The 19,300-nt window shown below is 49.2% G+C and overlaps 1 protein-coding gene across 3 annotated transcripts in view; it reads left to right on the top strand.

The window, feature by feature from the left end:
• Nucleotides 1–19,300, top strand: part of GREP1 (glycine rich extracellular protein 1) — a 73,482-nt gene that overhangs the window by 10,638 nt on the left and 43,544 nt on the right. For all 3 annotated transcript variants that reach the window (XM_069735196.1, XM_069735197.1, XM_069735195.1), the window contains exons 3-13: nucleotides 3,263–3,307; nucleotides 3,760–3,807; nucleotides 3,878–3,925; nucleotides 9,095–9,127; nucleotides 9,724–9,759; nucleotides 9,922–9,948; nucleotides 10,448–10,480; nucleotides 10,838–10,885; nucleotides 11,017–11,043; nucleotides 11,219–11,260; nucleotides 11,349–11,390. In XM_069735196.1, the coding sequence (XP_069591297.1) occupies nucleotides 3,263–3,307; nucleotides 3,760–3,807; nucleotides 3,878–3,925; nucleotides 9,095–9,127; nucleotides 9,724–9,759; nucleotides 9,922–9,948; nucleotides 10,448–10,480; nucleotides 10,838–10,885; nucleotides 11,017–11,043; nucleotides 11,219–11,260; nucleotides 11,349–11,390 (429 nt within the window). The remainder of the gene's footprint in view (nucleotides 1–3,262; nucleotides 3,308–3,759; nucleotides 3,808–3,877; nucleotides 3,926–9,094; nucleotides 9,128–9,723; nucleotides 9,760–9,921; nucleotides 9,949–10,447; nucleotides 10,481–10,837; nucleotides 10,886–11,016; nucleotides 11,044–11,218; nucleotides 11,261–11,348; nucleotides 11,391–19,300) is intronic.

Raw genomic sequence — 19,300 nt, 5'->3', positions numbered from 1 at the left:
CTGTCCCAAGGACAATTTTACTGAAGTCTTGTGGTGTGTTCAGATGCAACCTTGCAATCCTTAGTCGCGCTGCCATGCTGCTTTTTGGAAAGAAGAGGCTTTCTCCTGGCATCTCTTCCAAACAAGCCATACTTTTTCAGTCGCTCTCTAATTATCATGAACGTGAACATTTAACACGCAAACTGAGGTCTTTAGAGTCTGAGCTGTAGCTCTTGGTGTTTTTACACATTCTAATCTTGGGGCAAGGGTGTCCATTACTGGGAAGACGGACGTTGTCCTGAATGTTTTCCACTTGTGTATGATCTTTCTCACTGTAGAATGATGGACGCCTGATCATCTATGAATGGCCGTTTCACTTCCCAGACTGATGGCAACCACTTTTGCTTCTCTTAGATTGTTGTGAATGTCCTTGCTTTTTGGCCTCATGGTCACATACACGCCTATATATTCTAAACCAGCTAATTGCCAAAACTTCTGCTTTTATAAGGCGCTCATGCACCACAACGATAGACCACAACTATGAGAGTCAAAATGAGAAAACAAATCCAGAAAATCACCTTGTCTGATTTGGCAAGATTTAATTTGCAAATTATGCTGGAAAATAAGTATTTGGTCACCTAAAAACATGCACCAGAAACAAAACTGTAGCCCTGCACCAGGCTGGGAAGACTGGATCTGCAATAGGCAAGCAGCTTGGTGTGATGAAATCAACTGTGGGAGCAATAATAAGAAAATGGAAAACATACAAGACCACTGATAATCTCCCTTACATAGTTACATAGTTATTAAGGTTGAAGGAAGACTATAAGTCCATCTAGTTCAACCCATAGCCTAACCTAACATGCCCTAACATGCCCTTGATCTGGGGCTCCACGTAAAATCTCACCCGTGGGGTCAAAATGCTCATAAAAAGGTGAGCAAAAATCCCAGAACCACACGGAGGACCTAGTGAACGACCTGCATAGAGCTGGGACCACGATAACAAAGGCTATCATCAGTAACACACTACGCTGCCAGGGACTCAGATCCTGCAGTGCCAGACGTGTCCCCTGCTTAAGCCAGTACATGTCCGGGCCCGTCTGAAGTTTGCTAGAGAGCATTTGGATTATCCAGAAGAGTATTGGGAGAATGTCATATGGTCTGATGAAACCAAACTGGAACTGTTTGGTAGAAACAAAACTCATCGTGTTTGGAGGAGACAGAATGCTGAGTTGCATCCAAAGAACACCATGCCTACTGTGAAGCATAGGGGTGGCAACATCATGCTTTGGGGCTGTTTCTCTGCAAAGGGGCCAGGACAGCTGCTCCGTGTACATGAAAGAATGAATAGGGCCATGTATCGTGAGATTTTGAGTGCAAAATCAGCAAAGGCATTGAAGATGAAACATGGAGGGGTCTTTCAGCATAATGATCTCAAGCACACCACCAGGGCAACGAAGGAGTGGCTTCGTAAGAAGCATTTCAAGGTCCTGGAGTGGCCTAGCCAGTCTCCAGATCTCAACCCCATAGAAAACCTTTGGAGGGAGTTGAAAGTCCGTGTTGCACAGTGACATGCCCAAAACATCACTGCTCTAGAGGAGATCTGCATGGAGGAATGGGCCAACATACCAACAACAGTGTGTGGCAACCTTGTGAAGACTTACAGAAAACGTTTGACCTCTGTCATTGCCAACAAAGGATATATAACAAAATATTGAGATGAACTTTTGTTAACGACCAAATACTTATTTTCCACCATAATTTACAAAATAAAACTTGCCCAATCAGACGCGGTGATTTCCTGGATTTGTTTTCTCATTGTGACTCTCATAGTTGTGGTCGACCTATGATGTCAATTACTGGCCTCTCTCATCTTTATAAGTGGGAGAACTTGCACAATTGGTGGCGGACTACGTACTATTTTCCCCACTGTATCCTCTCAGACTGACACCCATAAATCCCCCACCGCACACCCATGTATCCCCCCAGACTGACACCCAGGTCGTCATGTGGTCATTTTCTTCTTCCCAGATTACACACCCTACACAATATGCACACTTACAAGTACAGACAATAAACAGACACGTACATATATGTCACCACCACACAGGTATAAGTACTTTTCACAAAATTAGAATATCATAAAAAAAGTGAATTTATTTTAGTTCTCCAATACAAAAAGTGAATCTCCTATATTCTATAGGGTCATTACACACAGAGTGATCTATTTCACGTGTCTATTTCTGTTAATGTTGATGATTATGGCTTACAGCAAATGAAAACCCAAAAGTCATTATCTCAGTAAATTAGAATAATTAACAATAATCACCTGCAAATGTTCCTAAGTGTTTATAAAGGTCCCATAGTCTGTTTCAGTAGCTCCACAATCATGGGGAAGACTGCGGACCTGACACATGTCCAGAAGGCAGTCACTGACACACTCCACAAGGAGGGGCAGCCGTCTACCAGGAGATTTTAGAGCACTTCATGCTTCCCTCTGCCGACAAGTTTTTTGGCAATAGAAATGACGTTCTCCAGCAGGACTTGGCCCCTGTCCACACGGCCAAAAGTACCAATACCTGGTTTACACACAACAGTATCACTGTGCTTGATTGGCAGCAAACTCACCTGACCTTACTCCATAGAGAATCTATGGAATATTGTCAAGAGGAAGATGAGACACCAGACCCAACAATGTAGACGAGCTGAAGGCTGCTATCAAAGCAACCTGGGCTTCCATAACCCCTTAGCAGTGCCACAGGCTGATCGCCTCCATGCCACGCTGCATTGATGCAGTAATTGATGCAAAAGGAGCCCGACCAAGTATTGAGGGCATTTACTGAACAGACATCTCAGTAGGGAACATTTCAGATTTTATAATCATTTTTTCAGCTGGTGTTATATAGTATTCTAATTTACTGAGATAATGACTTTTGGGTTTTCATTGGCTGTAAGCCGTAATCATCAACATTAACAGAAATAAACACGTGAAATAGATCACTCTGTGTAATGACTCTATAGAATATGAGTTTCACCTTTTGATAATCTAATTTTGTGAGGAGCCATTGTACATGACTCACATATAAATGTACACACAACACATAACACACATACATGTACACAATATACATACACATATAAAATATACATAGACCATAAAATACAACTACGGTACTACATTCACAGACTCCTCAATACACCCTCAATACACTCAGATAACCAGCACTAACCTCTGACCCACTGTGCGCTACGACAGACACTGACTTTTACTTTATCTCTTAAGGAGCTGGGTCACAACAACTAGGACCACTGGGATCAAAAGCTGGAGGTAGGTATAGACCACTGTTCTCCAGGGCTCCCAATGTGTCTATAGTCAATTCGTCCAGGGTCTACTGACCACTAGCTTGTAATGTCTGTTCCACAGTTACCGCCCGTCCCTCGCAGCTACCACCCATCCCTCGCATTTGCCGCCCGTCCCTCGCATTTGCCGCCCGTCCCACGCAGCTGCCGCCCGTCCCACGCAGCTGCCGCCCGTCCCTCGCATTTTCCGCCCATCCCACGCAGCTGCCGCCCATCCCTCGCAGCTACTGCCCATCCCTCGCAGCTGCTGCCCGTCCCTCGCAGCTACCACCCGTCCCTTGCATTTGCCACTTGTCCCTTGCAGCTGCCACCCATCCTTCGCAGTTACCACGCGTCCCTTCCAATTACTCCGTCAGTTAGTGTAAATCATGGACCCTCGCCTTAGTTTTTCATCATTTCTCTGAATATTTATGTCCTCAGGGAAATATTCTCAGTACCCCTCTCAGGGCTTCCAACAGGGATCTGCAGGTAAGTGTATGCTGAATTACAGAGGTTTCGCAGTTATGATGTCGCAATCACTGATTTTGGCTTCTATCAGGTATTCAAAATGGATATGGAGGTTTGGGACAGAAGTCTGGAAGGTTGGGTGAGTGATGCAGTCTACATGTCTTGTGGTCTGGATCGGATCCCTATCTATTTTTCTTCATGTGCCTTCAATTCTCCTGTTTTATCTTCTGTCATTTTCACTCCTGTCTTGTGTCCATTCTCCTCACACATCTTCTGCTCTACTTTTCACATATCTTGTGTCCATTCTCCTCACACGTCTTGTGTCCATTCTCCTCACACGACTCGTGTCCCTTCTCCTCAAACATCGTGTTCATTCTCCTCACATGTCTTGTGTCCATTCACTTATGTCTTGTGTCCCTTCTCCTCACACGACTCGTGTCCCTTCTCCTCACACTTCTCCTCACACGAATCGTGTACCTTCTCCTCACACGACTCGTGTCCCTTCTCCTCAAACATCTTGTGTCCATTCTCCTCACACGTCTTGTGTCCATTCTCCTCACACTTCTCCTCACACGAATCGTGTCCCTTCTCCTCACACGACTCGTGTCCCTTCCCCTCAAACATCTTGTGTCCATTCTCCTCACGTCTTGTGTCCATTCTCTTATGTCTTGTGTCCCTTCTCCTCACACGACTCGTGTCCCTTCTCCTCACACTTCTCCTCACACGAATCGTGTACCTTCTCCTCACACGACTCGTGTCCCTTCTCCTCAAACATCTTGTGTCCATTCTCCTTACACGTCTTGTGTCCATTCTCCTCACACTTCTCACACGAATCGTGTCCCTTCTCCTCACACGACTTGTGTCCCTTCCCCTCAAACATCTTGTGTCCATTCTCCTCACATGTCTTGTGTCCATTCTCTTATGTCTTGTGTCCCTTCTCCTCACACGACTCGTGTCCCTTCTCCTCACACTTCTCCTCACACGACTCGTGTCCCTTCTCCTCACACTTCTCCTCACACGAATCGTGTACCTTCTCCTCACACGACTCGTGTCCCTTCTCCTCAAACATCTTGTGTCCATTCTCCTCACACGTCTTGTGTCCATTCTCCTCACACTTCTCCTCACACGAATCGTGTCCCTTCTCCTCACACGACTCGTGTCCCTTCCCCTCAAACATCTTGTGTCCATTCTCCTCACATGTCTTGTGTCCATTCTCTTATGTCTTGTGTCCCTTCTCCTCACACGACTCGTGTCCCTTCTCCTCACACTTCTCCTCACACGACTCGTGTCCCTTCTCCTCACACTTCTCCTCACACGAATCGTGTACCTTCTCCTCACACGACTCGTGTCCCTTCTCCTCAAACATCTTGTGTCCATTCTCCTCACACGTCTTGTGTCCATTCTCCTCACACATCTCACACGAATCGTGTCCCTTCTCCTCACACGACTTGTGTCCCTTCCCCTCAAACATCTTGTGTCCATTCTCCTCACATGTATACATGTATTGTGTCCATTCTCTTATGTCTTGTGTCCCTTCTCCTCACACGTCTCTTGTCCATTCTCTTCACACATCTTGTGTCCCTTCTCCTCACATAACTTGTGTCCATTCTCCTCTTATGTATTGTGCCCCTTCTCCTCACATAACTTGTGCTCTTCTTGTACATCTTATGTCCTCCTCAGACTACTTCTGTTCTTGCCTCTCATGTCTTGTGCATATATATATATATATATATATATACAGTTAGGTCCATATATATTTGGACAGAGACAACATTTTTCTAATTTTATTTAGAGACATTACCACAATGAATTTTAAACAAAACAATTCAGATGCAGTTGAAGTTCAGACTTTCAGCTTTCATTTGAGGGTATCCACATTAAAATTGGATGAAGGGTTTAGGAGTTTCAGCTCCTTAACATGTGCCACCCTGTTTTTAAAGGGACCAAAAGTAATTGGACAGATTCAATAATTTTAAATAAAATGTTCATTTTTAGTACTTGGTTGAAAATCCTTTGTTGGCAATGACTGCCTGAAGTCTTGAACTCATGGACATCACCAGACGCCGTGTTTCCTCCTTTTTGATGCTCTGCCAGGCCTTCACTGCGGTGGTTTTCAGTTGCTGTTTGTTTCTGGACCTTTCTTCCTGAAGTTTAGTCTTTAACAAGTGAAATGCTGCTCAATTGGGTTGAGATCAGGTGACTGACTTGGCCATTCCAGAATATTCCACTTCTTTGCTTTAATAAACTCCTGGGTTGCTTTGGCTTTATGTTTTGGGTCAATGTCCATCTGTAGTATGAAACGACGACCAATCAGTTTGGCTGCATTTGGCTGGATCTGAGCACACAGTATGGCGGCTCTGAATACCTCAGAATTCATTCGGCTGCTTCTGTCCTGTGTCACATCATCAATAAACACTAGTGACCCAGTGCCACTGGCAGCCATGCATGCCCGCGCCATCACACTGCCACCGTGTTTTACAGATGATGTGGTGTGCTTTGGATCAGGGCCGGCTCCAGGTTTTCGAGGGCCCCGGGCGAAAGAGTCTCAGTGGGCCCCCCCCCTTTAACACATACCCCGATTTATGATGCACAGATACGGCAGAGAAATGTATAGTACAATGCCAGATTTCACTTCTTACATGAGTGACAGCTATTGTAAATTCTGCAGTGTATATATACAGGAGGAAAGGTGCTGTGCAGTGTATATATACAGGAGGAGTGGTACTGTGCAGTGTATATATACAGGAGGAGTGGTACTGTGTGGTGTATATATACAGGGGGAGAGGTGCTGTGCAGTGTATATATACAGGAGGAAAGGTACTGTGCAGTGTATATATACAGGAGGAAAGGTGCTGTGCAGTGTATATATACAGGAGAGGTGCTTTTCTGTTTTGAGTTTTTCTATGAAACAAAGACTTTTCTACATAAACAACGTTGTTTGGTTTTGCGGCCCCAACAGATCTGTGCCACAAAGTAACAGGCGGCTCGGGCATTAATGAGGGACCTGATGCTGAATCCTTTCCACAAACCCTAATGACCCAATTAGTGCCCCGTCATTAGAAGCTCATTAAACGCCTCCCTGTCCCGAGCAGTCATGTACAGTATGGGGGGATCCTGCAGCCCACCCCCTGACTGCTCCATACCATACACTGCCCTCTGTCGCTCTCACTATTATCCTGTGCATTTCTCCTTCATCGTTACCCCATGTTACACTTGTCACCCCCCACTACAGAGTAGCAGGGCAGCGAATGTCACCCCCTCCCGGACCCTAATGGCAGCAGGAAATGTCTGCTCCTCTATTGGGTTGGAACCTGATTTAATCAAGGAATAATGTGGATTTGTTGCCGGTGGCTGCAGGGGAAGGGTTAAGTGATGCCATGTCCTTGGTGGGAGCAGTGGCAGCTGCTGGGACCTGGACAGAGACAACCAATGTTGCTGTGACTGCACAGTGTGATGTGGAGGAGAGAAGCTGAGACTCTGGAGCAGAAATCACCCACATGCCAGCACTGGGCAGAGTCCCTCCAGTCACCAGCCTGGGGCCACGGGGCCCCAATGTACAGCCCACAGCTCAGTTTTATCCATGGCAGCAGCTCCCCTTCCTCCTGGCATCTGGTTAACCCCATTTATGCGGGTCAGATTGTTATCTTTAAGGTTCAGCAATAACCTTCATACAGATGGGAAGGGGTTAAGCTTCTTCCTACCCCACTGGTGCAGGTTTGGTGCAGCATGCATGTATTCTGGGAGAGCTGGGCGGCTACAGGCTGCACCCCACCAGCTGCTCCTCCAGACATCACCCACATTTTTAGGCAGCGGAGACAGACAGCAGCAGACTGAGCCACAGCTGCAACCACTGCTGGATACCATAACACTCACTCAGTCACTGGTAGGACGGAGCTCGGAATCTGCCTGATAAGTTCAGCACTGTCTGCAGCCACCCAGGGGGGAGAGCAGAGAACGTGCTCTCTCCGCCCCCACTATGTCACACTGGCTGCCTTCTGTTAACCCCTATGTGTGCCTGCCTGGCTGCACTGACTGAGTGAGAAGATCCTTGTGTCAGAGCTGGCACATAGGGGTTAAGAGAACGCAGCCAGCAGTGACTTTGTGGGGGGAGAGAGCATGTTATCTCCTGCTCTGCTCTCCCAGCTGTATCTATGACAGCGTGAGTGGGCCCCCCCCCTCTCCCCAGGGCCCCGGCATTTGCCCGCTGTGCCGGGTGCTGACGCCGGCCCTGCTTTGGATCATGAGCTGTACTACGCCTTTGCCATACTTTTCTCTTTCCATCATTCTGGTAGAGGTTGATCTTGGTTCCATCTGTCCATAGAATGTTCTTCCAGAACTGTGCGGCTTTTTTAGATGTTTTTAGCCTTTTTCTTCTTGATGCTTATGAGTGGCTGCACCGTGCAGTGAACCCTCTGTAGTTACTTTCCTGCAGTCTTCTCTTTATGGTAGATGTGGATATTGATCCGCCGACCTCCTGGAGAGTGTTGGTCACTTGGTCGGCTGTTGTGAAGGGGTTTCTCTTCACCATGGAGATTATTCTGCGATCATCCACCACTGTTGTCTTCCGTGGGCGCCCAGGTCTTTTTGCATTGATGAGTTCACCAGTGCTTTCTTTCTTTCTCAGGATGGACCAAACTGTAGATTTTGCCACTCCTAATATTGTAGCAATTTCTCGGTTGGGTTTTTTCTGTTTTCGCAGCTTAAGGATGGCTTGTTTCACCTGCATGGAGAGCTCCTTTGACCGCATGTTTACTTCACAGCAAAATCTTCCAAATGCAGCACCGCACCTCAAATCAACTCCAGGCCTTTTATCTGCTTAATTGAGAATGACATAACGAAGGGATTGCCCACACCTGTCCATGAAATAGCATTGGAGTCAATTGTCCAATTACTTGTGGTCCCTTTAAAAACAGGGTGGCACATGTTAAGGAGCTGAAACTCCTAAACCCTTCAACCAATTTTAATGTGGATACCCTCAAATGAAAGCTGAAAGTCTGAACTTCAACTGCATCTGAATTGTTTTGTTTAAAATTCATTGTGGTAATGTCTATAACCAAAATTAGAAAAATGTTGTCTCTGTCCAAATATATATGGACCTAACTGTATATATATATATATACATACTGTATATATATATATATTTTTTTTTTTTTCACATCTTGTTTCCTTTTTCTCTCACATCTGAAAAGTTTTCTTTAATTCTTTTAACCTTCTTTCCATACATCTGCTGTCCTTACCTCTTAGTATACTGTATCTGCCTTCCTTCATGTTCAGGTTTTACATCTCTGATTCCTTCGTTTGCCTCCAGGTTTAGGACAGTTTCCTTCAAAGCAAAAGCCAGGTAGGACTTGCTCTCAATGCTGGATCCATCATCATGGACCTTTGCTGGTTCTGTCCTCTATGCACAGTCACTTCTTCACAATCTTCCATAGGGTTAAATCGATACAGTCAGATACAGGGGGTAGATAGATTAATGGGATTGTAAAGTTATGCTCAAAATGGGACCATTTGTACAAACAAGCTAGCACCCACACTCTGCAATAAGAAAACCCTCGCCTCCCTATTCTTGTAGGTTTGAAGTCATATCCTTTCTTTGGATTTCTCCTTTGCCTGTGAAGGGGGTGTCCTGTAAATATTCACACAACCCAGAACTGGACCCCAACCTCAGGATTAATGTTAGGATATGTAAACCCTCGCCAGGCATTCTGGGCAGATAAAGCTGGGCTGCTGAATAGTGTGTATGGCCATGCCAAGAATCCCAAATGTTAAAAAGTCGGGATCTCAGAAGGACCAGCACAGAGATGCCAAATACTGACAACTGATATGGTCCTACTGTGGGTTTCCTTCAGGAGTCCTGGAGAGGATGGTCTTGGGGTACATGGAGGAATATGAGGCTAATGCTCCGTCATTCCCTTCACGATGATAATTGTTTTTCAGGTTATGGAAATTATCCGGGTAATGTTCTGGCACAAGGTAAGAAGGAATTGCCCCATACATGTCCTGAGGCTTGCCGGGTTTACAGCAGTTTATGAAGGGTACCCCTCAAATGTCTAGTGAGGGGTCCTTGAAGATCGTGTTGTGCGTGTGATGTGGAAAAAGCGTCTACATGTATTTATCTATATTCCTCTATTGCAGGAATAGGAGCACAACCATCAAAAGCAGGTATCAGTATGGTACCCCAAACTAATAATCCACCACTGAGAATCAGGCCCTTGTACCATGAGGCCACGCCACTGCGGCCCCCAACAAACAATGCTGTGTGCTACTAATCTGCCCCACCCCACTCTGCACCCCTCAACAATTGCCCACTGCCTATCCCCTTCTCTGCACCCACCCATAATGGCCTGTGATAATAATCTGCCCATTCCCCCACTCTGCCCCCATAATGATCCATGCTAATAACATGCCCGTCCTCCTCTCTATGCCCCCCACACTGGCCTGTGCTAATACTCTGCCCCCACTAGTTATGTACCTCACTAATCCACCCTTCTCGTGTTCCCTCGTCCACTAACAATCCACACCTCCCACACGATCTTGCACTTTGTGCACCCCATATATTCCTCACACCCCTCCATATTAGCATGTGGTCCCCCCATATTGCCATTGCCTCTCCATATCACCTTCATTGCTCGGCCCCCATGACTTCTCTTGTCTCCCTCAGGTTATGGAGCGGGAGGATATCCAAACATTGGAGGTAAGTCCTCTGTGTCCCCGATTGTCTAATCTAGACACTTTGGGGGGATTGTAGTCCCCCAACACTCCACAGGGCTCCGGTCAGAGGAGGCTGCTAGGGGTTATGGGGCTATCAGCCAACAGCCCATCCTGCAATATATAGGGGTCCATATGAGGCTCCCCTGTAATACTGTGGTGAAGCGCCAGACTGTGCAACGCCTATCAACTGCAGATAATAGGATTGGTAAGGAACAGCAGACACCAGAGGACAATAGAGTGCCAGCTGCCGTCACTGGGATGCCCACATTCCCCCCTCAGATCACCATGCCCCCTACGTGCCACGGCTGGTCCCGTCTCATATCACTCCTCCTTTCTGCAGGATACAGGAATGGTGCAGCCGGGTATCCGAGTAACATCGCCCAGCAAGGTATGTGCTGCATACACCTGGGGGCTGCAGAAAAGGGCACCAAGTGCCCAGATACACAGGGGTACACTAGTCCTAGCTACACTCAGGCGGGGGTCACAAGTTTTGGGTAACTCTGTAATTCTTGCTTTTAGGTTATGGAGGGAAACCCCCCAAGTCAGGTAGGAATTCTCCGTTATTATGGGTATGTCTTTTTTACACGTGATCTCAGGGGCCACAGTGATGATGGGGCCCTCATATATATAAAGTGCCCCTGGGTCTCATGCAGCACATTCAGTCCATGTCCCTTTATCATATTTCCTCCTAAATGTTCATCATTCCTCTTTTATTCTTCAGGATTTGGAGCCGGAAACTATCCCCAGATTGGGGCCCAGACAGGTAACGAATTCCCCCCCCCCACCATTGGACCGCCACCTGAAAGCCCCCTGTCCACGTGTCATCAACACTCTCGGTCTTATGTCTCTAGGCTACGGAGCCGGGAACTACCCGCAGTACGGCGAGCAAGCAGGTCAGCCCCAAACATTTTGTCGTTTCTCTGCTCCTTCCTTCCAGTTTGTGGTCTCTCTGCTCCTTCCTTCCAGTTGGTGGTCTCTCTGCTCCTTCCTTCCAGTTGGTGGTCTCTCTGCTCCTTCCTTCCAGTTGGTGGTCTCTCTGATCCTTCCTTCCAGTTTGTGGTCTCTCTGCTCCTTCCTTCCAGTTGGGTGTCTCTCTGCTCCTTCCTTCCAGTTGGTGGTCTCTCTGCTTCTTCCTTCCAGTTTGTGGTCTCTCTGCTCCTTCCTTCCAGTTGGTGGTCTCTCTGCTCCTTCCTTCCAGTTGGTGGTCTCTCTGCTCCTTCCTTCCAGTTGGTGGCCTCTCTGCTCCTTCCTTCCAGTTTGTGGTCTCTCTGCTCCTTCCTTCCAGTTGGGTGTCTCTCTGCTCCTTCCTTCCAGTTGGTGGCCTCTCTGCTCCTTCCTTCCAGTTTGTGGTCTCTCTGCTCCTTCCTTCCAGTTGGTGGTCTCTCTGCTCCTTCCTTCCAGTTTGTGGCCTCTCTGCTCCTTCCTTCCAGTTGGTGGTCTCTCTGCTCCTTCCTTCCAGTTGGTGGTCTCTCTGCTCCTTCCTTCCAGTTTGTGGTCTCTCTGCTCCTTCCTTCCAGTTGGTGGTCTCTCTGCTCCTTCCTTCCAGTTGGTGGTCTCTCTGCTCCTTCCTTCCAGTTTGTGGTCTCTCTGCTCCTTCCTTCCAGTTTGTGGTCTCTCTGCTCCTTCCTTCCAGTTTGTGGTCTCTCTGCTCCTTCCTTCCAGTTTCTGGTCTCCTCGCTCCTTCCTTCCAGTTGGTGGGCTCTCTGCTCCTTCCTTCCAGTTTGTGGTCTCTGCTGCTTCCTTCCAGTTTGTGGTCTCCTTGCTCCTTCCTTCCAGTTTGTGGTCTCTCTGCTCCTTCCTTCCAGTTTGTGGTCTCTCTGCTCCTTTTTTCCAGTTTGTGGTCTCTCTGCTCCTTCCTTCCAGTTTGTGGTCTCCTCGCTACTTCCTTCCAGTTTGTGGTCTCTCTGCTCCTTCGTTCCAGTTTCTGGTCTCCTCGCTCCTTCCTTCCACTTTGTGGTCTCTCTGCTCCTTCCTTCCAGTTTGTGGTCTCTGTGCTCCTTCCTTCCAGTTGGTGGTCTCTCTGCTCCTTCCTTCCAGTTGGTGGTCTCTCTGCTCCTTCCTTCCAGTTTGTGGTCTCTCTGCTTCTTCCTTCCAGTTTGTGGTCTCTCTGCTCCTTCCTTCCAGTTGGTGGTCTCTCTGCTCCTTCCTTCCAGTTGGTGGTCTCTCTGCTCCTTCCTTCCAGTTGGTGGTCTCTCTGATCCTTCCTTCCAGTTTGTGGTCTCTCTGCTCCTTCCTTCCAGTTGGGTGTCTCTCTGCTCCTTCCTTCCAGTTGGTGGCCTCTCTGCTCCTTCCTTCCAGTTTGTGGTCTCTCTGCTCCTTCCTTCCAGTTGGTGGTCTCTCTGCTCCTTCCTTCCAGTTTGTGGTCTCTCTGCTCCTTCCTTCCAGTTGGTGGTCTCTCTGCTCCTTCCTTCCAGTTGGTGGTCTCTCTGCTCCTTCCTTCCAGTTTGTGGTCTCTCTGCTCCTTCCTTCCAGTTTGTGGTCTCTCTGCTCCTTCCTTCCAGTTTGTGGTCTCTCTGCTCCTTCGTTCCAGTTTCTGGTCTTCTCGCTCCTTCTTTCCAGTTGGTGGGCTCTCTGCTCCTTCCTTCCAGTTTGTGGTCTCTGCTGCTTCCTTCCAGTTTGTGGTCTCCTTGCTCCTTCCTTCCAGTTTGTGGTCTCTCTGCTCCTTCCTTCCAGTTTGTGGTCTCTCTGCTCCTTTTTTCCAGTTTGTGGTCTCCTCGCTCCTTCCTTCCAGTTTGTGGTCTCCTCGCTACTTCCTTCCAGTTTGTGGTCTCTCTGCTCCTTCGTTCCAGTTTCTGGTCTCCTCGCTCCTTCCTTCCAGTTTGTGGTCTCTCTGCTCCTTCCTTCCAGTTTGTGGGCTCTCTGCTCCTTCCTTCCAGTTGGTGGTCTCTCTGCTCCTTCCTTCCAGTTGGTGGGCTCTCTGCTCCGTCCTTCCAGTTGGTGGTCTCTCTGCTCCTTCCTTCCAGTTTGTGGTCTCTCTGCTCCTTCCTTCCAGTTTGTGGTCTCCTTGCTCCTTCCTTCCAGTTTGTGGTCTCCTCGCTACTTCCTTCCAGTTTGTGGTCTCTCTGCTCCTTCGTTCCAGTTTCTGGTCTCCTCACTCCGTCCTTTCAGTTTGTGGTCTCTCTGCTCCTTCCTTCCAGTTTGTGGTCTCTCTGATCCTTCCTTCCAGTTTGTGGTCTCTCTGCTCCTTCCTTCCATTTGGTGGTCTCTCTGCTCCTTCCTTCCAGTTTGTGGTCTCCTTGCTCCTTCCTTCCAGTTTGTGGTCTCTCTGCTCCTTCCTTCCAGTTTGTGGTCTCTCTGCTCCTTCCTTCCAGTTGGGTGTCTCTCTGCTCCTTCCTTCCAGTTGGTGGCCTCTCTGCTCCTTCCTTCCAGTTTGTGGTCTCTCTGCTCCTTCCTTCCAGTTGGTGGTCTCTCTGCTCCTTCCTTCCAGTTTGTGGTCTCTCTGCTCCTTCCTTCCAGTTGGTGGTCTCTCTGCTCCTTCCTTCCATTTGGTGGGCTCTCTGCTCCTTCCTTCCAGTTTGTGGTCTCCTTGCTCCTTCCTTCCAGTTTGTGGTCTCTCTGCTCCTTCCTTCCAGTTTGTGGTCTCTCTGCTCCTTCCTTCCAGTTGGGTGTCTCTCTGCTCCTTCCTTCCAGTTGGTGGCCTCTCTGCTCCTTCCTTCCAGTTTGTGGTCTCTCTGCTCCTTCCTTCCAGTTGGTGGTCTCTCTGCTCCTTCCTTCCAGTTGGTGGGCTCTCTGCTCCGTCCTTCCAGTTGGTGGTCTCTCTGCTCCTTCCTTCCAGTTTGTGGTCTCTCTGCTCCTTCCTTCCAGTTTGTGGTCTCCTTGCTCCTTCCTTCCAGTTTGTGGTCTCCTCGCTACTTCCTTCCAGTTTGTGGTCTCTCTGCTCCTTCGTTCCAGTTTCTGGTCTCCTCGCTCCGTCCTTTCAGTTTGTGGTCTCTCTGCTCCTTCCTTCCAGTTTGTGGTCTCTCTGATCCTTCCTTCCAGTTTGTGGTCTCTCTGCTCCTTCCTTCCATTTGGTGGTCTCTCTGCTCCTTCCTTCCAGTTTGTGGTCTCCTTGCTCCTTCCTTCCAGTTTGTGGCCTCTCTGCTCCTTCCTTCCAGTTTGTGGTCTCTGCTGCTTCCTTCCAGTTTGTGGTCTCCTTGCTCCTTCCTTCCAGTTTGTGGTCTCTCTGCTCCTTCCTTCCAGTTTGTGGTCTCTCTGCTCCTTTTTTCCAGTTTGTGGTCTCCTCGCTCCTTCCTTCCAGTTTGTGGTCTCCTCGCTACTTCCTTCCAGTTTGTGGTCTCTCTGCTCCTTCGTTCCAGTTTCTGGTCTCCTCGCTCCTTCCTTCCAGTTTGTGGTCTCTCTGCTCCTTCCTTCCAGTTTGTGGGCTCTCTGCTCCTTCCTTCCAGTTGGTGGTCTCTCTGCTCCTTCCTTCCAGTTGGTGGGCTCTCTGCTCCGTCCTTCCAGTTGGTGGTCTCTCTGCTCCTTCCTTCCAGTTTGTGGTCTCTCTGCTCCTTCCTTCCAGTTTGTGGTCTCCTTGCTCCTTCCTTCCAGTTTGTGGTCTCCTCGCTACTTCCTTCCAGTTTGTGGTCTCTCTGCTCCTTCGTTCCAGTTTCTGGTCTCCTCACTCCGTCCTTTCAGTTTGTGGTCTCTCTGCTCCTTCCTTCCAGTTTGTGGTCTCTCTGATCCTTCCTTCCAGTTTGTGGTCTCTCTGCTCCTTCCTTCCATTTGGTGGTCTCTCTGCTCCTTCCTTCCAGTTTGTGGTCTCCTTGCTCCTTCCTTCCAGTTTGTGGTCTCTCTGCTCCTTCCTTCCAGTTTGTGGTCTCTCTGCTCCTTCCTTCCAGTTGGGTGTCTCTCTGCTCCTTCCTTCCAGTTGGTGGCCTCTCTGCTCCTTCCTTCCAGTTTGTGGTCTCTCTGCTCCTTCCTTCCAGTTGGTGGTCTCTCTGCTCCTTCCTTCCAGTTTGTGGTCTCTCTGCTCCTTCCTTCCAGTTGGTGGTCTCTCTGCTCCTTCCTTCCATTTGGTGGTCTCTCTGCTCCTTCCTTCCAGTTTGTGGTCTCCTTGCTCCTTCCTTCCAGTTTGTGGTCTCTCTGCTCCTTCCTTCCAGTTTGTGGTCTCTCTGCTCCTTCCTTCCAGTTGGGTGTCTCTCTGCTCCTTCCTTCCAGTTGGTGGCCTCTCTGCTCCTTCCTTCCAGTTTGTGGTCTCTCTGCTCCTTCCTTCCAGTTGGTGGTCTCTCTGCTCCTTCCTTCCAGTTTGTGGTCTCTCTGCTCCTTCCTTCCAGTTGGTGGTCTCTCTGCTCCTTCCTTCCAGTTTGTGGCCTCTCTGCTCCTTCCTTCCAGTTTGTGGTCTCTCTGCTCCTTCCTTCCAGTTGGTGGTCTCTCTGCTCCTTCCTTCCAGTTTGTGGTCTCTCTGCTCCTTCCTTCCAGTTGGTGGTCTCTCTGCTCCTTCCTTCCAGTTGGTGGTCTCTCTGCTCCTTCCTTCCAGTTTGTGGTCTCTCTGCTCCTTCCTTCCAGTTTGTGGTCTCTCTGCTCCTTCCTTCCAGTTTGTGGTCTCTCTGCTCCTTCCTTCCAGTTTCTGGTCTCCTCGCTCCTTCCTTCCAGTTGGTGGGCTCTCTGCTCCTTCCTTCCAGTTTGTGGTCTCTGCTGCTTCCTTCCAGTTTGTGGTCTCCTTGCTCCTTCCTTCCAGTTTGTGGTCTCTCTGCTCCTTCCTTCCAGTTTGTGGTCTCTCTGCTCCTTTTTTCCAGTTTGTGGTCTCTCTGCTCCTTCCTTCCAGTTTGTGGTCTCCTCGCTACTTCCTTCCAGTTTGTGGTCTCTCTGCTCCTTCGATCCAGTTTCTGGTCTCCTCGCTCCTTCCTTCCAGTTTGTGGTCTCTCTGCTCCTTCCTTCCAGTTTGTGGTCTCTGTGCTCCTTCCTTCCAGTTGGTGGTCTCTCTGCTCCTTCCTTCCAGTTGGTGGTCTCTCTGCTCCTTCCTTCCAGTTTGTGGTCTCTCTGCTTCTTCCTTCCAGTTTGTGGTCTCTCTGCTCCTTCCTTCCAGTTGGTGGTCTCTCTGCTCCTTCCTTCCAGTTGGTGGTCTCTCTGCTCCTTCCTTCCAGTTGGTGGTCTCTCTGATCCTTCCTTCCAGTTTGTGGTCTCTCTGCTCCTTCCTTCCAGTTGGGTGTCTCTCTGCTCCTTCCTTCCAGTTGGTGGCCTCTCTGCTCCTTCCTTCCAGTTTGTGGTCTCTCTGCTCCTTCCTTCCAGTTGGTGGTCTCTCTGCTCCTTCCTTCCAGTTTGTGGTCTCTCTGCTCCTTCCTTCCAGTTGGTGGTCTCTCTGCTCCTTCCTTCCAGTTGGTGGTCTCTCTGCTCCTTCCTTCCAGTTTGTGGTCTCTCTGCTCCTTCCTTCCAGTTTGTGGTCTCTCTGCTCCTTCCTTCCAGTTTGTGGTCTCTCTGCTCCTTCGTTCCAGTTTCTGGTCTTCTCGCTCCTTCTTTCCAGTTGGTGGGCTCTCTGCTCCTTCCTTCCAGTTTGTGGTCTCTGCTGCTTCCTTCCAGTTTGTGGTCTCCTTGCTCCTTCCTTCCAGTTTGTGGTCTCTCTGCTCCTTCCTTCCAGTTTGTGGTCTCTCTGCTCCTTTTTTCCAGTTTGTGGTCTCCTCGCTCCTTCCTTCCAGTTTGTGGTCTCCTCGCTACTTCCTTCCAGTTTGTGGTCTCTCTGCTCCTTCGTTCCAGTTTCTGGTCTCCTCGCTCCTTCCTTCCAGTTTGTGGTCTCTCTGCTCCTTCCTTCCAGTTTGTGGGCTCTCTGCTCCTTCCTTCCAGTTGGTGGTCTCTCTGCTCCTTCCTTCCAGTTGGTGGGCTCTCTGCTCCGTCCTTCCAGTTGGTGGTCTCTCTGCTCCTTCCTTCCAGTTTGTGGTCTCTCTGCTCCTTCCTTCCAGTTTGTGGTCTCCTTGCTCCTTCCTTCCAGTTTGTGGTCTCCTCGCTACTTCCTTCCAGTTTGTGGTCTCTCTGCTCCTTCGTTCCAGTTTCTGGTCTCCTCGCTCCGTCCTTTCAGTTTGTGGTCTCTCTGCTCCTTCCTTCCAGTTTGTGGTCTCTCTGATCCTTCCTTCCAGTTTGTGGTCTCTCTGCTCCTTCCTTCCATTTGGTGGTCTCTCTGCTCCTTCCTTCCAGTTTGTGGTCTCCTTGCTCCTTCCTTCCAGTTTGTGGTCTCTCTGCTCCTTCCTTCCAGTTTGTGGTCTCTCTGCTCCTTCGTTCCAGTTTCTGGTCTTCTCGCTCCTTCTTTCCAGTTGGTGGGCTCTCTGCTCCTTCCTTCCAGTTTGTGGTCTCTGCTGCTTCCTTCCAGTTTGTGGTCTCCTTGCTCCTTCCTTCCAGTTTGTGGTCTCTCTGCTCCTTCCTTCCAGTTTGTGGTCTCTCTGCTCCTTTTTTCCAGTTTGTGGTCTCCTCGCTCCTTCCTTTCAGTTTGTGGTCTCCTCGCTCCTTCCTTCCAGTTTGTGGTCTCTCTGCTCCTTCGTTCCAGTTTCTGGTCTCCTCGCTCCTTCCTTCCAGTTTGTGGTCTCTCTGCTCCTTCCTTCCAGTTTGTGGGCTCTCTGCTCCTTCCTTCCAGTTGGTGGTCTCTCTGCTCCTTCCTTCCAGTTGGTGGGCTCTCTGCTCCGTCCTTCCAGTTGGTGGTCTCTCTGCTCCTTCCTTCCAGTTTGTGGTCTCTCTGCTCCTTCCTTCCAGTTTGTGGTCTCCTTGCTCCTTCCTTCCAGTTTGTGGTCTCCTCGCTACTTCCTTCCAGTTTGTGGTCTCTCTGCTCCTTCGTTCCAGTTTCTGGTCTCCTCGCTCCGTCCTTTCAGTTTGTGGTCTCTCTGCTCCTTCCTTCCAGTTTGTGGTCTCTCTGATCCTTCCTTCCAGTTTGTGGTCTCTCTGCTCCTTCCTTCCATTTGGTGGTCTCTCTGCTCCTTCCTTCCAGTTTGTGGTCTCCTTGCTCCTTCCTTCCAGTTTGTGGTCTCTCTGCTCCTTCCTTCCAGTTGGTGGTCTCTCTGCTCCTTCCTTCCAGTTTGTGGTCTCCTCGCTACTTCCTTCCAGTTTGTGGTCTCTCTGCTCCTTCCTTCCAGTTTGTGGTCTCTCTGCTCCTTCCTTCCAGTTTGTGGTCTCTCTGCTCCTTCCTTCCAGTTTGTGGTCTCTCTGCTCCTTTTTTCCAGTTTGTGGTCTCTGCTCCTTCCTTCCAGTTTGTGGTCTCCTCCCTACTTCCTTCCAGTTTGTGGTCTCTCTGCTCCTTCGTTCCAGTTTCTGGTCTCCTCGCTCCTTCCTTATAGTTGGTGGTCTCTCTGCTCCTTCCTTCCAGTTTGTGGTCTCTGTGCTCCTTCCTTCCAGTTTGTGGTCTCTCTGCTCCTTCTTTCCAGTTTGTGGTCTCTCTGTTCCTTCCTTCCAGTTTGTGGTCTCTCTGCTCCTTCCTTCTAGCTTGTGGCCCTGTTCTCCTTCCTTCCAATTTTTGGTCTCTGCTCCTACTTCTAGTTTGTGGTCTCTCAGCTCCTTCCTTCCTTCCAGTTTGTGGTCTCTCTGCTCCTTCCTTCCAGTTTGTAGTCTCTTCGCTCCGTCCTTCCAGTTGGTGGTCTCTCTGCTCCTTCCTTCCAGTTTGTGGTCTCTCTGCTCCTTCCTTCCAGTTTGTGGTCTCTCTGCTCCTTCCTTCCAGTTTGTGGTCTCTCTGCTCCTTCGTTCCAGTTTCTGGTCTCTCTGCTCCTTCCTTCCAGTTGGTGGTCTCTGTGCTCCTTCCTTCCAGTTGGTTTCTCTGCTCCTTCCTTCCAGTTTGTGGTCTCTCTGCTCCTTCCTTCCAGTTTGTGGTCTCTCTGTTCCTTCCTTCCAGTTTGTGGTCTCTCTGCTCCTTCCT

The sequence above is a fragment of the Ranitomeya imitator genome, chromosome 7, assembly GCF_032444005.1.
Source record: "Ranitomeya imitator isolate aRanImi1 chromosome 7, aRanImi1.pri, whole genome shotgun sequence".
Lineage (NCBI taxonomy): Eukaryota > Metazoa > Chordata > Amphibia > Anura > Dendrobatidae > Ranitomeya > Ranitomeya imitator.
The sequence above is the reverse complement of the archived record's forward strand: the minus strand, read 5'-3'. Positions and strand labels throughout refer to the sequence as shown.